At 32.1% G+C, this 17,953-nt stretch overlaps 2 protein-coding genes across 5 annotated transcripts in view; both read left to right on the top strand.

The window, feature by feature from the left end:
• The window catches only part of LOC143204589 (uncharacterized), a 347,147-nt gene that overhangs the window by 19,086 nt on the left and 310,108 nt on the right, over positions 1–17,953 (top strand). The window lies entirely within an intron of this gene.
• Ir76b (Ionotropic receptor 76b) overlaps positions 1–17,953 on the top strand; it is a 34,977-nt gene that overhangs the window by 1,857 nt on the left and 15,167 nt on the right. For both annotated transcript variants that reach the window (XM_076417241.1, XM_076417240.1), the window contains exons 2-3: positions 12,144–12,229; positions 16,839–17,024. In XM_076417241.1, coding sequence (XP_076273356.1) covers positions 12,144–12,229; positions 16,839–17,024 — 272 coding nt within the window. The remainder of the gene's footprint in view (positions 1–12,143; positions 12,230–16,838; positions 17,025–17,953) is intronic.

Genomic DNA, 17,953 nt, shown 5'->3' with positions numbered 1-17,953 from the left:
ATGAATATTGTTATGTTATTATCTTAGATAAACCCTATTAATTTGTTTTATTTACGTTATTAATTAAATACTGTTTTTACTTACAATAATAATTCTATACAAATTACTTCAATACCATTAATGTTATCTTTAAATATATTAAAAAAAAACTTAATCAAAAATTATTAAAATACAAATTGATCTTATATCTTTTTTATTTGATTTAATTCATTCGATGAAAATTATTATGGATTTATCTTAAATTTATCAAAATATTAAAACTTAGTATCATTAGTTATCGATTGTTCGTCTAATAACATACTCACTTACCAATTATTTGTAGAATATTCACAATAGATAAAGAAAATATCCTTTCTAACTCATAAAAATTATATTTTTGCATAATCAAATTACAACCAAATTTCAATTATTAATTACCGATTTTAACGTAACAAATAACAGAGATCTACAAAAAAAAACTATTTGGGTATTTTAACTAGTTTCTATGTATTTTGGTGTGCTGAAAATAATATGGAAAAAATGTAGTGCATCATGATCTTTTTATCATATATTTATGTAAAAGTAAAGTTAAGTTCTATTGGTTTTAGTCACGTCAACTTCTTGGATTTTAGTGACTGAACCTACAGCTTCACGCAGGCTCCGAACCACGGTCCTCGGCTTTAAGCCTAACGACTCGTGAGTGATCAACTTTAGAAACCATCCCAGAAGAAATCCGGTCTTACCCAGCCTGGTAACTGGCGTGACTGGGATTTTCCTTGTAGGATTTTATACTATTATCTAGGGCAATCACAATTATTAAACAATCACAAACATAAAGTTACGACTATGTCCCACCATTCGAACCCGCGACTATCGCAACAGTAGGAGGACCATCACTTCGCCACTAAACCGGCACATTCATATAAAAGAAGCCTTAAAGCAGTTCTGCTTCACAACGGCCATTCGATGTAAATATTTCCGTACACCTTAAAGAAACTTAAAAAAGTAAAAACTTACCGCCACTGCACGTAAAGTTGGGAGTGATAAAGGAACTAAAAAGTACGTTTTTTTTATTCCCACCTTGATTACTTCCTAGAAATGTTGGAAGATGTGAACGAAAAGCAATATGAGTGATGTTACCACGACATTAAAGAAATGGATAAAAGCTACCGAGAAAATGGAGCGTGTCCCAATGATACCATACAATATTGGGCGCTTTAGAGAGGTTTTCCAAATTCCTTCCAAAAGGGAAAATGTGCAAAAAGTAGTCCCACTGGGAGAAAAATAAATAGGTTTTAGTATGCATTAGTGAATGCATATTAGATAAAAAAGTATGTATCGATAATGATTTGAAAAAAGAATAATATTTTTCAAGTTTACTTTCTTTCATTTTAATGTGATACCGTAGTTACCAATTATTTTACCAAATTGTCAAGATCTATGCAATTATAGAACATTATTTTAAAAGAACTATGCATTAGTGGTATTAGTGCATGGTATTTCGGTTATTAGAATTACCACTGCCTTAGTTTTAGAGACTTTGCAACGTATTTCAAAATCGCCCAAAAAACCATAAAAAAAATTAAGAGGGCTAGCTGAAACGATCATATATCTTAACACATGTTAATCTACTTAATATAATTAATTAAAATATTATTAGTTGCCATAGGTTAAAATTGTTTAACAAATATTTTTGAATTTAATTGAATGTTTGCACCGTGTGCGCGTCATTCAACTAAAGAAGATTAAATAATGAAGAAATTATTACAACTTATTTATCAGAAATTCAACTTATATCGTCCTGTTTTGAAATATATAATTTGTTATATATAATTCTTCTGTCGGTCTATAGTTTGTTTCAGTTTAACTAAACTCCTTCTAAAGGATTCAACCGATTTTGATGTAATTGATGAAATGGAAGGGTCCGGTAGTTGACTGCGATAAGGTTTTAGAATTATTTAAAAATATTTTTGATTTCATCTGGCCGTTGTAATATGTAGAATAAATTAAATATTATAATATATTGCTGTATTATTTGTGATATTAAAATTATAATGTGCTATTTTCATCCATCCTCGTCTGAGCTATCTCAAGATGACGAAAATTTTCATGTCCCTGCCTTCCCATTTTTGTAAGAACCCCACACTTATTTAAATTAATTTAAATATTTGACTATGATTCCTACTATAATCTTTGCTAGTATTCATTAATGATTTACCTCCAGCTTTTGGTTGACGCATGACATTTACTAGCCTAAAAAAAATGGATGTTTAATTGCAACAGAATGTGTATAAAAGTAATAATTAGTTTGAGTATTACTTCAAATACAATTGTATATTGTTTTTCTCATTGCCTTTTCAACTTTTTTTATTGTTGTTTAAACAAGAATATATTTTTCTCTGTCCCCAATCATCTTTATGAAATCTGTAGCTATTTCAGAGTGAAATTTTAGCATATGTTGATTTCCATTTAATGGATTTGAATTGGACAACGTACATTTGTCTGATTCTATCATCAATTACGAAACTACTGATATCGACAACGCCCAATTTTTCCATCACTGTATGGAAAAAGTAAAAGTCTCCTTTTACCAACTATGGGTTTATCTGGACTGGGCCTAAAGTTTAACGTGGGCTCCATACGGCCCTCAGCATTAAGCCTACCGACTGGCGAGTGACCAACTTTAAAAATCATCCCAGAAGGCATCCGGTCTTACCCAGCCTGGTTACTGGCGTGACTGAGATCATTTTCCTTGTCGGATTTTACACTCTTACCTAGAACATTGCCAACAAATTTTAAACAATCACAATCATAAATTCACGACCATGCCCCAGGATTCGAACCCACGGCTATCGCAACAGTTGGGGGACCGTCCCATCGCATTTACCACTGCGCCACCAAGCCGGCTTGATTACATATTACTTGGTGTGAAAAATGATGTTTAAACAGGACAAAGTCTGTCGGATCTGCTAGTAATATATGTTAATATAATTTAAAAGAAAATATTAATTTATGAATTGATGTTTCACAATGTTTTGTTACTTTGACTGCATACTTTTCAGCTAATATGATATTTATAGGGAAATCTGAAATATCTTTAATCATAAGAAATAAGACATTATTAAATAAAGCTGTAATTAAAGTTGACCTTGAAGAAAAAACGATCGAAGCGCATGCAATACACCAGCAACGTACCACGCTTTATGTATATTTCGTGACATACCAGTAAATACATTTACGTGTGATAGATTAAAGATAATTTCGAAGATAGAAAAATGTATATTACGGACAAGAAATATAAATATTGACATTGAACTGAGCGCATCTATAATTTTGATGTATATGATATAATACAAATCATAATATATCCGTATTTAGTACTCTTTATTTAAAAAAGTAAATAAAAGTATTTTATAACCTATTTGAAATATAACAGTATTCTCAAATAAATGCTAAGCTTGTTTAAAATGTTGACACCTTCAATATTTTATGACTCATATATAAATTATACTATTAATTTATTATACTAAGTATATATATTAATTAATATGCTAAGCTAAATAAGAACAATTTGGCATATATTATTAGAGAGTGACTGACTATTAATGACTATTAACAAGTCAATTGAAAAGTCCCCAGCCTACCATAGTAAAACATATTTTTTGGCAAAATTAGTTTTTTTTTTATTCAACATAATTCCCTTCGAGAGTGATACACTGATTATAGTACTCCTGCAGTTTTTGTAGTACGATTTGTCCTTTGCTGCAAAATAGGCCTCAATTTCGGAAATTTCTTTCCAGCGAGCATTCTTTTGTGATCTGAGAACAGGAAATATTCGCTGGTGGCCAGATCTGGAGAATACGGTGGACGAGAAAGCAATTCGAAGCCCAATCCATGGATTTTTGCCATCGTATTCACTGACTTATAACATGGTGCATTGTCTTGGTGAAACACCACTTAATGAAAATTATTCCATGCGCATCCCAAAATACAGACGCCATAACCTTGCCAGCCAACTGTTCCGTTTTCCCACGCTTTGTAGCGGGTTCATCGTGTGCAGTCCACTCGGGTGACTATCGATTGGACTTCGGAGTGAAATGATGGAACCATGTGTCCCCCATTGTCACATATCGATGCAAAAACTCGAGTTTATTGCAGTTGATCATCTTCAAATACTGCTCCGAATCATCAACTCGTCGTTGTTTTTGGTCAAAAGTGAGCTCGCACGGCACCCACTTTGCACAGAGCTTTCTCATATCCAAATATTCGTGAATGATATGATGTACATGTTCAGTTGATATCTTCAGAGCGTCTGCTATTTCATTCAATTTCAATTTATGGTTATTCAAAATCATTTTGTGGATTTTTAAAATGTTTTCGCCGGCAACAACCTCTTTTGGGCGTGCACTGCGCCTACCGTCTTCGGTGCTGATTTCACCACGTCTAAACTTAGCATACCAATCCTTGATGGTTGATTTTCCTGAGGCAGTGTCCGAAAACTCAGCATCAAGCCAAGTTTCTGCTTCAACTGTATTTGTTCTCTTCAAGAAGCAATATTTTATCAACACGCCTTTTTATCAATTTTTTTCAAAATAACAATAGTAGCTTCACTCAAAATGCTATAATTCACAAATTAATGATCCGATAGCTGTCAAATTTATACACGAATCTTTTAAGGGTTAGGGCTAACTAAAAAACATATGGATTTAAATCGAGTAGCGCCATCTATGTGTCAGGCCGGGGACTTTTCAATTGACCTGTTACAAAAATGAAAATAAGGGAATATCACGTTATCCGCCAAAAAAGGGAATATTGGAATTTAAATTTAAATACATTTATCTAACTTCCGGCTCTCATTACTCAAATTATCACTTTCATAAACGCCAGGATCATCAACAAAAAGTATTATGCGAACTGGGTGAATACTAGTATCATATCATCATCGTTTATATAGAGGAAAACCCTAATACCTACACATTAGTTTGGATTTGTTAATAGACATTGGACAATTGACCAGGTGAATAGAATAAAAGATGTAATTGAAAAGGTCTATGAAGGTAAACAGATATGTTCAGCTGTATTCTTAGCTGTACTACAAGCCTTCGATAAGGTATGACATAATGACCTTGTTTATAAGCTACAGAAAATGTTGAATGAACGATAGAGCCAGAACGTTAAAAATCAGTCGAATGAAACTAGTAGAAACAAAAATAGTAACTAAAAGTACACGACTGAAACGGTCGATAGTAAATAGTAACAAAATCAGTCGGAACGAAAATAGTAACTGAAATAGTCAATAGTAAAAACTAGTCAATTACTAAACAGTCGATAGTCGATAGTTTTCAACACTAATTAAAATTAACGATAGTAAATCCGTGTATGTGAAGTTAACGCACGTATAATTAGACCACACAAACGCCAATAACAATAAATAACACTCAATCACACTTATCAGTACATAGTAAAATGATAATAAGCAAGTGTTGAAACTTATGTAGACATACGGAATTCAATTATAGTGATGTTCGTCGAAAACTAATATAAACACAATACAAGTTTTTCAGAACTACGTTCTGAGATATATTGTAGATACACCGAGATACTACAGGACCAATTACTTATACCGAGACCGTCAGATACCGACTGTCACCCAGGAAATCAAGAGAACTACAAGGAGACATGAGGATAGATTTCATTCTCATATACCAGAATGGGAAACAGACTAATAGGCCTCGGACGTGTTTAGATTAATGCATATATTTTTTACATTGTCTGCTAATAACTTATTCTAATAGGATATACTATAATTATCCTAGCTATAAAAAAACAGTGTTAGTAACAAAATGAACTTAACCTTAAAATTCAATCTAAGCTTACCAAATTTTATTATTATTCCTATTTTTAAGAATACATAATTCACCAAAAAATCTGTATACAATATTCATTGTTATATCTATTTTGACCTTTTGACTACCATTAAAAAAAGCTGTCTATAACACGATTGTAAACAATATCACTTGGCCATTCCAATTACCTGACTGTTTTGTCAAATGTACCCGCTATATTAGATTTAAACGAATTTCGCAAGTACGCATGCGCAATGTAAACCAATGAATATATAAACAAGTCGAATTTTGGTACCATCGCTTCTGCACTTGATCTAACTAGATTATGTAGATATTTACAATAACGGGCGATCACTAAATACTTAGCATTTTTTCATTAATTCTCCAATTATAAGGCACATGCCTTACACATCGAATGGTGGGTACCTGATACGAAGCCTGAGTACAAGTTCAAATTTAACTAGAACTTTTACTCTCTTTTATTTTATGTTTATATATTATGACTAAGCTATTTAACCAATATGTAAAAACACCATGGAAACCACAGAAACCATAGAGAGATTTAATTTTATAGGAAATATTTGGGGAAATGTTTCGCGACGTCGAACATGTAGATTTCGCTACTTTTAACATATTACTTGTTTTATTCGCTATGCTAAAAGCCGCGACGGGATCTGATTTTATAGAAGCAAGACAATATCTCGTGCCCCAGACTCCAACAAAATTGTTTTATTATACTGTCAGTAGGTCTTTGAGCTATATGTCTTTTATCACGTCGGCCACGTCGATAATATAACAAAATTTTTGTCAGATGTTAAAAAAAATAAGTTTAAAACCCTTCAATTGTAAAATCGATAATGATCTTTCAGATAAAATGTTAAAAGTACTAACAAAGTGTGCTATATATGAAGGAAAGACTCAAAGTTTCCTTTCAGTATAAGAAAACAGAAAGACAGAACTCTGATTGGTTCAATTTATATATATATATATATATATATATATATATATATATATATATATATATATATATATATATATATTTAATTGAATTTTAATTAATAAATTTATTTCAGAAAAAAATTGTTTTTATTTAAATTTCACTGGTCAATTAAACATGACGTCAAAGCTGTCACGTGCCAAATATTACTATTGAGGCAATCAAATGTCTTCACAATAAAATAGTTTTGGTGCCAATAACGGAGATTTAAATTGACCAATCAAATTACTTGAATGGCTCTTTAGGGCCAGAGATGTTGGGCAACTCTAGATGTTGGGCAAAGCAAAACTTTGTGCCAGAGTCACCTACTGAGTTGCATCTCAATTACTCTCAATTCATTCAAAAGCAAGGAATGCAATTCAATTCAACATGCATTAAGCCTGTGTGTAGAATATATACGTATACACTCATGGCTATATTCTTTTAACATTTCATATTGTCCATCATTTATTATGATTAACACACAATCTTGTTTCCTTAGAATAGGGTAGGTGCCCAGAAACTAAGATTGTGGCCTTATATTACACACATCCTGTATTTTTGACCTGAATTATCCATGCTTCAACACTTGTAGCATCACTTTTATGTTTTATATCTGTAGAATTCAATTGATTTGCTTGCTGAATATGCTATAAATCTGTAAAAAAAATCTTGGGTTTTGTCTGATATAGCATCCATTGGAATTTTACCAGCTAGTTTAGCTACAATCATATTTTTATCTGATTTTAATAACTCTTACCCCTCACCCTTTGATACAGTCTTATGAACTCCTGATGGTAATATTTTTACCAAAATAGGTAACCCCAACCTTAAACATCTTCAACCGAGCAAAACTTTAATGTTTCCTTTTCAATTTTAAAGTTGTGAATTTACTATATGATCAACAAGCTGGAATTTTGATGAGACATAATAATACAAAAGACAGAGTCATATGTGTTAGTGTTTTTACTTTCACAGGATCAACTATGTCTAAAATATAATGAATTTGGTATAGAATTGAATGTAATTTACAAAATTAAAACAAAAATTGAATGGACATACACCTGAATGTCTGAAAAAAATGGGATAATTTATCATTTACATTGTTACCTCCTAGCTAGTACATAAAGAGAACCCCAAAAGAAGCCTAGGATCAGTACTGCCTGCTTCCTATAGTTAAGTATGGCGAAGGTTTCGTTATGATTTGATCGGCAATATCGTGGTATTCAGTTGGTCTTATTTATATTACTGGACGGATTACTGAGTATTAATATCTTTACATTCTCAGTGACGAGATTCTTATTCTAACTAACCTTACAAACTAATCAGACGGTTTATTTAATTTAAAAACAAATAGTGGCTCAATATCTTATTAATAAATAAATATTGTGCTCGCATGTCAAGTGCTCACATTATTTAATCAATCTCTTGTGATAATATATCACATTCGACACCTTATATCTTTAGATGTCGTAGAACTAATGTTAATCAAATAAATTAAATCACTTTACAATCGAATATACTGGAGCATTAATTAAAATAGTTAATTAATTAAACATATATAAACATTTGTGTATGGTTGTAACATAACAAGGGACTTAAAAAATTAGTTTACAGTCAAAGGTGGGAAAATTTTAATCAAAATCTATTTTTAGGCATCTAATAAATAACTCATAACTGCAAACGACTCAATACGTTTCACGATTCATCCGTTCAAAGTAGGAAACAATCAATTAATACAGTACATAATTATAATGAGCAATTTTATCGAGCGGACGCCTGATGGAAGATATGGCCTGAACAAATATATCAACGGCGAAGCGTCAGTAAATCTATTAACCAAAAAAACATCAATATATATACCCATATTTTTAGTAATCCCAATGTCAATTTCTCATTTATATAGGTTAACGTTTTAGGTCGTTTTTACCTTACATATAGCGATTGGAAAATAATGCTCGGATAATTACGTAATATTTGTACTATATTTGTCAAATTCAAATAGTCCGTGCATGACCCATTAATATATGTAGTTTTTAATAAATGGTAATCCTATTATTGCCTGACATAAGTACCGGAAACTATTAATAACTCATCTTTCCTTGACTACAGTAATGAATATTTATAGTCAATTTAAAATAGCAGTGACACGAGTATCAATATATGTCTGTCTAAAGTTGTAAATTCGTTTTACAGTCAGACAATATTATTATCCTTGTCATTTTATTGTATTTAAAAGGAAATAGAATGCTATTAGAGAAGTTCGAACATGTAACGGAATGAGCACGCAAAAGTTGTCCATTTTCCAAGTGTCTGAAAATTCTTCAAATATTATAATTACGGGTTATAAACCGACAAACGTTGTTTTAACGCTTTGTTTTAATAAATTTGAAATCGCTGCGGTTTTTATTGAAAATATTTTTTGTGCCTTGCAGCTGCAAGCGGCACTGTATATTAGTATGGACACGGTCCCTAATTTTTCTCAAAAAATAAAAAATTACACAACCTTAAATTCGCCAAAAAGAAACCGTGTTTATGAGGAACAGGTGACGAGTCAAGCTCAATCTTGGTGTTTCAGAGATCAAATATACGAAATGTATAAAACAGTAAGTAGTTTTTTCAATCGAAACATAATTTAATACAATTATTACAGAGAAAATTGTTAGTTTGGGTAGTATTCACAAAGAGCCAAAAGATATACAGCTATTTGAGAGATGTAGAATATCCGTTCATACATTGTTGGATAATATAGGATTTAGGTGGTGTAAAGATAACCCACGAAGGAGTGAAGGGGTGGAACTTTCAGAGATTGCTTTTAAAAGAATACAATTTTTAAAAACATATAAAAAAATCAAGAAAGAATTATATCAATTTACATATTTAAAAGAGACATGAATATTTCAGAATGGTACATTGGGTGGCTTATGGCATTTAAAGACAACAAAGGTTCATGGAAAAAGGTAAATGTTGGAATAATTATCGATTAGGTTTTGTTAGTGATAACATGATGCATCAATGCATTATGGAAAGTCTGGAAGAAATTGACAAATAGTAGAATTTTGAGTAAGTTTTTAATAGATTGGAAATAAACAGCTTGGTTATTAACTTGATTGGTGTTTCTGAAAGTGAAAGTGATTGAATCAGACTTTATGAATGTTGGTTTTTGATTCAATGCTGACGATTACCAAGACAGGGTGATGAAAGAGGAAACCACTAAAGATTAGTATACAATTAATATACTTTGATTGTAGCGAATTCTATTATAGTGTGAAAGCTTTATGAGCATGTGTGTTATTCTTCAGAATATACAAGAACGTTTGGTTAACATGTATAAGTAGAGAAATAACACTAACTCTTTTACATATATGGCAAATACGTTAAAGATAATGCTGTGATTAAATGTAGTTTTATCAAGAGACATGTATACATATAGTAACAGGACAAACTAAAGAGAAATATAGTAATATCATAATGACTTTACAAGGATACATTGCATCGAAAGGAACAAGAACTAAGCGTAAAACATAAATAAAGCTTAACGTATATATAATAAAACAATTCTAACCTATAAATTATTGTGGCTCTAAAATGAATTGTAGTTTTAAGTTCTTTGATAATAAATGCATTTGATGTACTATAATGTTCAAATAAATTATATTTAATAGAATATTTGTTCAATTATTTTATTTATACTAAAATTTTATTATATGTCAAAGCCTAAATGTACTAAAATTCAGAATAGCTGCGGCAACATTGCGACGTTTCCCGTGTCACTACTATTTTGATTTGACTATACATATTAATTTATACATTGTTGAGCTGTATCTGTTAATTATATATCACTACACTAAAACCGCCTTTATTCATGTCTAGATGAGAGTCGCTTGATCTTATGAATAATTGTTGAATTCCAAAGGTCTCACTTGATTGGATTCAGCAATTCCAAAGTACCCACCATGTGTGTCAGTAATTATTTTTCAGTTTTTGTAACAAATTTCAATAGTGCTGCGATATTATAACATACGTCTCATACAAAAAAAAACAGCTAGGAAAGTGACTCACTTTCGCATAAATTACATAAGAGATGGGCAAAATATATGGAATCAAACGGTCAATATATTTTTACGCGTATATATATATATATATATATATATATGCATGTCACACTTCATTAGTACCGTTAAATTAATAGGTTCTATTATAGTCCTACCTTTTCGTTTTATTATATTGAAAACAAATTCAAGGAGGTATAAATAACCAAATAATAATAATTCAAGAAATATACAGGATATATACCAGTGCGTTCATCTCAGACTAAGACAAGGGGGAAGTTTAAGTCCATCCCTGTTTATAATAATAAAGAATTAATTTATATTAAAATATCAATAATTAAATATTAATGGAATAATAAAAGCATGTCAAGTAAACTTACCAGAACTACAAATAGGCTATAAAAATATGGAAAAAATAAAAATGTCGACAGGACTTCTACAGAAAATCTTATATGGATTTATTGGGCTATTAAGAGAATATGGAATGATAATAAATAAAAAAGAAAGGAAAGTCATGATGATGGGAGAACCAGAAATAATATATATCCAAATTGAGGATGTAAAATGGAAGACAGGAGATGGAAATAAATGCAGTTGTAAAGCACATAAATTTATAAGTAAAGAAATAATATAAGTAAGGAAATAAGAAAAGATCTCAATATTGAATCTTAGTGGGATATTGGTTGAATATGGGAACACTTGGTGGACACAATGGGAAGCAAGGAACGGGAAGGAACAAAATCAGAGTGTGACCTAAGCGAACCTGGGAAAACGTATCAGGGAAATACATCAGAAGACAGGAAAAACTCCTGCTGAATCAAGAAGACTGAACAGTGATAGAAAAATGGAAGGAGTGTATACCTAAAGAAGGAGAATATACACAATAAATATAACAGACCTACACAACTAGTATAAAAGGTGTTTTTTTCAAAATCATCTGAGGTTATACAAGGTTCATGTAACACAAAAACTAAAGGATCGTTCCACTTACATACTTCATCCTAAATTGTATGAAATGATATTGTTTATTAACAACTTTAAGTAATGCGAATTAAATTTCTGAAATTGTAAAGAGCGTTTTTTGATAAATAATAAGCATTGTGCTGCATTTAATAACTAATTTTGAATAAGTATAAGTATATATTCTAAATATTATTAATGCTGCCTGGTATTCATCAAACATGATGCCAAGATAAAAAGGGTCGCGTGAACAGAGTCTTGCTATTTATTTGTTATTGCAAATATTATTTGTCGTCACTAAATAATATCGGATAATATCTTTATTTTCAGATGCAAATATTTTACGTAACTACAATCGTTTTCAAAGTTTGAAAGAAGACCTCAAGCATGAAAATCTTCGTATTACAACATTGAAGGTAATTACTTCTTGTTACATCTCACTTATAATTTATGGGGTTTGGTATATAATTTTTTAAGACTAGTGATTATCATACTTTTCAATCACGTCCTGTCCGCACAAGTACCTTCTGCTTTCACAGTGTTACTTTGCACTAATTCTGAAAATTATCACTTCTTTAGTCTGTGAGCGATACATTCAGTAACTAATTTTTGACAAGCTTGCCATAGAGATGACACCTCCTCCTAAACTTTCTGAACCTAACCCACTTCTAATCTTCAATACAAACAATAGTCAACTTGGAGGAATTAACCTTTGTCACCACAAATGGAATTATTGGCTATTGATATGTTTCAAAACAATATTTCTGCGACAACAAATAAAAGAATAAATTATAAGTCTCAAAATAAATTCTTCAGTATGCTTTCTATTTCCACTTTTCTCACAGTTAAAATGTTCACAATAAAGGATACTTTAAACCTTATAATATAAGGTGGGGCAAAAGTCCGGCTACCATTTTGATTGCGTGCCATCTTGGTTATGTGACGTTCAGCACAGTTTTGCTTTAAACATTCTGTTGTGTGACGCAATTTCCGCTGAGTGACAATATGGAACGATTATTAATAAACATTATCACCATTTCTACTTGTTCTTGTGGCGTATATTTATCCATTATAAAATTTCGATATATACACAACACAATGGTTAAAGCGAAACTGGGCTAAATGTCATATAACCAAGATTGCGCGCGCAATCAAAAGGGTAGCGGGACTTTTGCCCCACCTGTTATCCTGTGCCAAAGGCCTTATCCTTATGCTTATGCCAAAACCTGCCTTATATGCTCGTTCACGTAACTTATTGTCGTATAAATTCTTGAATTGTAGTCTAGTTATATCTCGACAAAGCAATGTCGTATTCATCTGGATCCGCATCATAAGGGCACGTCTGGGAACGAATTGGGTGATAATATCGCCAAAAATGTTTTTACAAATGGTCAAGAGATTATAAAAGCATTATTTTATAAAGATCTTATCCCCATTTATACATAGTAACATGTATAACATGGTGCAGTTTGAGTGGAAGCTACTAGAGGAGGACAACAAGCTTTGGCCCATTAAAGATATATTATCCTCTTTAGAAAAGAGAGATTTAGAAATAACATTAGATAGTCTGAACATTTACCTTTCTAGCAAATCGAAATGAGAGACTTCTCTCCAAACTGTGAGCAACCTAAGCCACCTATTTTAACGAAATGCATAAACCATCAGAGAAAGTTCTTGTCCCAAAACCTGGCCAAATTAACATATTTAATTTCCCCAAGGAAATCGGTCTTTAATTCAAAATATAATCTTATCTTGTATTTGGGATGACTTTTATCTATACACAGTTTTATTTTTTATATAGTTATTTATTTGTTTGACTTTAGTTATTGGTTATTGTTTTTATTTGATTATATTTAAATTCTAAATGATAAAGCTGCTACTTGAATCGGCTTTATTGCTTTGGAAGTGGAACAAGCACTGATGGAAAGATTATAATTTCTCAGTTTTCTTTAATATTTTTTAGTCTGTAGTGCTCACTGACAGACATTTTATTGTAAATCAAGGCGATGAACATACCGAATTAAATCCCATATATTCAGGAGTTCCGCAAGGTAGTGTACTGGGTCCAGTACTGTATCTTCTGTATACGGCTGATCTGCCCACCACAAAAATAACTACTGTGGCAACATATGCAGACGATATAGCAATCTTAGCATCCCATGAAGATCCAGTCACAGCATCAATAAACCTACCTGGAGCAAATACAATTATGGTTGAAGACATGACGCATTAAAGCCAATGAATCAAAATCCACGCATATAACGTTTACCCTGCGTAGAAGAACATGTCCACCAGTAAATATCAATCATCGTCAACTCCCCCAAGCAGAGCATGTTAAATATCTTGGTATGCATTTAGATCGACGCCTAACCTGGAAGAAACACATACTCTCTAAACGGAAACAACTAGGACTAAAATTATATCAAATGTATTGGCTCATTGGGCGCAAATCCAAGTTATCATTAGATAACAAGATATTGCTGTATGAGTATACTCAAGCCCATTTGGACATATGGAATTCAACTATGGGGTACCGCTAGCAAATCTAATATATCCATCATTCAACGGTTCCAAAATAAGGTGTTGCGTGCCATTGTTGATGCTCCGTACTATATTTCAAATAAAGTGATACAACGCGATATTCCTCTAGAACCTATAACGAGTGTAATCCAACGTGTTTGTGTGAAGTACTTCGAAAGAGTGTCAGTGCATCCCAATGTACTCGCTAATCAGCTAAATATGCGACGTGATAGTGAAGTGCGTAGACTAAAACGTTTAACACCACCTGATCTGATTATTGGACATATGTAGAGTTTAGAATAAGCATTAGAATAAGACTAATTAATTAAGATAATATTTTATACAGAAGATTGCTTAATGAAGTGATTTTCTACATGCCATGTATATATAATATAAACAGAAGAAATACTTATTGCCAATAGGGCAGATTGTGGACTCACGAAGAGTAATAAAAAAAGTCTGTAGTGATTATCTTCAAAAAATGCTGAAGCGTTGAGGAAACTCTAGACTTATAATATGAATCCATCAATCGAGTGAAAATGATATACAGAAAAGAAAGAAAGAAAGAAAAAAAAGATATATCTTGAAACATTCTTAAAACGAATGAAATTAAATTTTATCTAAAAGTTGAAGTAAATATTGTTTAATAAAAGTTTTATGAGTGTTTGACCATAGACTATAACAAACTAGAATCTTATTAGTTATTGGCAATTTGAAAAATCCAACAAATTTAATATTTTTTATTAAAAAGTATTTGGTGCACCTATTACAACTAGTTATTTACTATGCATTATATAACTATCTAGTCATTTTTCTTTAATGTTGCTGTTAAGTTCAGATTTGACTTTACCAGAGAGAGGCTCACTTATGTAGTTTTGAAAAATCGGACAGTTTTCACGCATAATTTAACTATATTAGTTTAAAGGGTTTCTTTCTTAAGCCCCCGGGTAAGTCCACTATCGACGTTTTCATGTTCATGCAATCTCTTCTGATGTTTTTCCACAAACTATTTATTCCTGATCAATTGTCGAATATTTTATTCTAAATTCAAAGCGTTGAACCGGAATGAGTTGCTTTTTTTTCAATAACTAGCTTTATACGCTATAAGAATAACTTTTCAAATAATTTAGATAAGATTGGTAGCATTGATGCTGAGATGAGTTTAGATGAGTAGCCATAATTTAGGGATCATAAAAATTTCTGCAATCTTCCACCTCATAGGCACATTTTGTAGTCACAGAATATATGTGCTACTTTTATAATATCCTTTTTGGCAATTCTTTGAGTATGTGTCTACTTATTAGATCATACCCTGGAACTGTTTTGGTACTGACATTTATCTCAATTTTGTTGATAATTTCCTTTGGAGAAATTGGATCACATCTATCAACAGGGTGACGCACTTGCTATGTACTTAGTAAATAATTCCACCTTCTCGCTATATTTTTTTGTCCACTTACCAATGTCATTTTCCATCTTTTTCCACTTCTTATTTTCCCATTTCTATCTTCCTTGTTCCTTTCTTCCAATCTCCATCATTTATGAAGTGATTTACTCTTAATGTCTAAAAGAGTTAGATGTAGTTATCCTTTCCTAGTGCCTCCGTAGGTTGGCAGTATATCACAAAAACTGTATATTCCTTAGATTTTGTACGAATGTTTACAGATGCCTGTTCTCGCATTTTTCATACATAGTTTTTCATGATATTTAACATAGCTCTTTATAATTGCCGCAAGTTCACCTCTGGCTATATTGTTTGGCGGGATACTAATATAGTGCAGTTTGTAGTCTTCCATTTTTAGGTAACTTTCCTTATTAAAATGTATTTCAAAAATTAGATCTAATCAGATTCTAGTTTATCTAACAGCCCATTTGCATTCTATGCAACTATTCTAATAGTTTACCTTCATTTCTTGGTTTTGGTAACTCCCTAATGAGTAACTTCAAGTTTTTCGACACCTTTTTACATTTGTTCTTATTGTTTCTTCATGTGCATCAATTTTTTCTAAGAGTAATTTTTTCATACTTGTATATATATTACCTGTATTTTAGTAATTCATTTACGCATTCAATATGGCTGTCTTTTAATTGTATTTTTGTACAAATTAGGCATGTAATGTAGAGTGTAATAGAGTTTTAACTTTAGAGGTGACACTAGAGACACTTCTTTCTTAGTGTCCATTAACTATTATTATTCGCAGGTACTTTATATTTCCATGGCGCCAAACTTTTCTCTAATATGTCATATTGAGTTGTTTTATCATAACTCTATATCTAATGTAATTCTTAGATATTTAGCACTATTCTCTTACGATGTAGTTCTTTTGACAATATACTAAAGGTCGCTAAGTTTTATTATAGCTACTTGATATTTCGTAACGGGCTGTTTTTGGTTTTTGGTTTTTGTTGGTGCGACAGAGTTTTATCTGCACATGCAGCTTTTCAGGGAAACTACTAACCGGATGTATACTGCAAATAAAAAAAAAGTCTTATTTTGAATTTTAGAATGGGCCACTCAGTGGCTATCAGTTTGAAAACGGTACCTTAGCTGGAACAGGAGTGGCTTTCGACATTATTAAAATTTTACAGCATGAGTATGGTTTTAACTACACATTGGTACCACCAGATGACGGAGTTTTTGAACCACCGGACGGTATTAATGGCGGCGTTAAGAACATGCTTGTCAATAAGGTAAGCATACAAAGCGTTTATTAGTTCAAGTTTTTCATTCCAAGGTTTTCTTCATCCAAAATAATCATCTGCATTATCAATACTCCAAACTATGACTTTCGGACACGTCGAATGAAGTGCCTGGGATAAGTTTTCCAACGATGAAATATCGACCGCAATTGCAACTAGTAAATCTGCCTGTTACAATTTGCATCCACCCCATCTGGAACTCTCTTTCCTTGACCAGCCTGGATAATTCGACGAAATTAGTCAGATTGGGGTAAAACCATCGTAATGTGTGAATACATCGTCCAGAGATTTCTGGTTCAGCGCTGATTAAATTTCACGAAATAATTTTAGTATCTCAACCAGAAAATAAGAAAAGGCGACTAAAGAACTCAATCCCGAGAAACGCGGACAGCAATCTACCCTCATCCACAGAATTAGAATCACTTTAATTTCCCGTGAAGTGTGATCTCTGGAAAAGGTGTGCTCTGACTTGATCGAAGCCACCAAAAAGCAGAAATTAGGTGTCAAGGGACCAGTCCGTATGCCTAACAAGATTCTCAGGATTACGAGGTGTGGTGAAGGTTCTAAAACTTGGGACAGATTCCAAATCAGGATCCACAAGAGAGTGATCGGCTTGCATTCACCTTCTGAGATCGTGAAACAGATTACCTCCATCAATATCGCGCCAGGTATAGAAGTTGTCCACGATGTAAAATTCGACATGCCTCGAGGTCGCTACAGTAATATTGTTGTCAATACTTTAAACATAATTGTATTAAAGTATTGGGTAATTGGACCATCGGCTAAGAAATGTAAATCACTAACGTTAAGTGAAAAACTGTCAAGTGTTGGCTATAAATGGGTCCAAATCGTTGAGGGTGAAATTAAGGATTGGTATGCTAAGTTGTTGATAAGGTGATTGCCGAAACCGAGGCCTATTT

This window comes from Rhynchophorus ferrugineus, unplaced genomic scaffold (genome assembly GCF_030347505.1).
Source record: "Rhynchophorus ferrugineus isolate W39M unplaced genomic scaffold, kcgeb_rfMv2 rfM11, whole genome shotgun sequence".
NCBI lineage: Eukaryota > Metazoa > Arthropoda > Insecta > Coleoptera > Curculionidae > Rhynchophorus > Rhynchophorus ferrugineus.
This window is presented reverse-complemented; position numbering and strand designations above follow the sequence as displayed.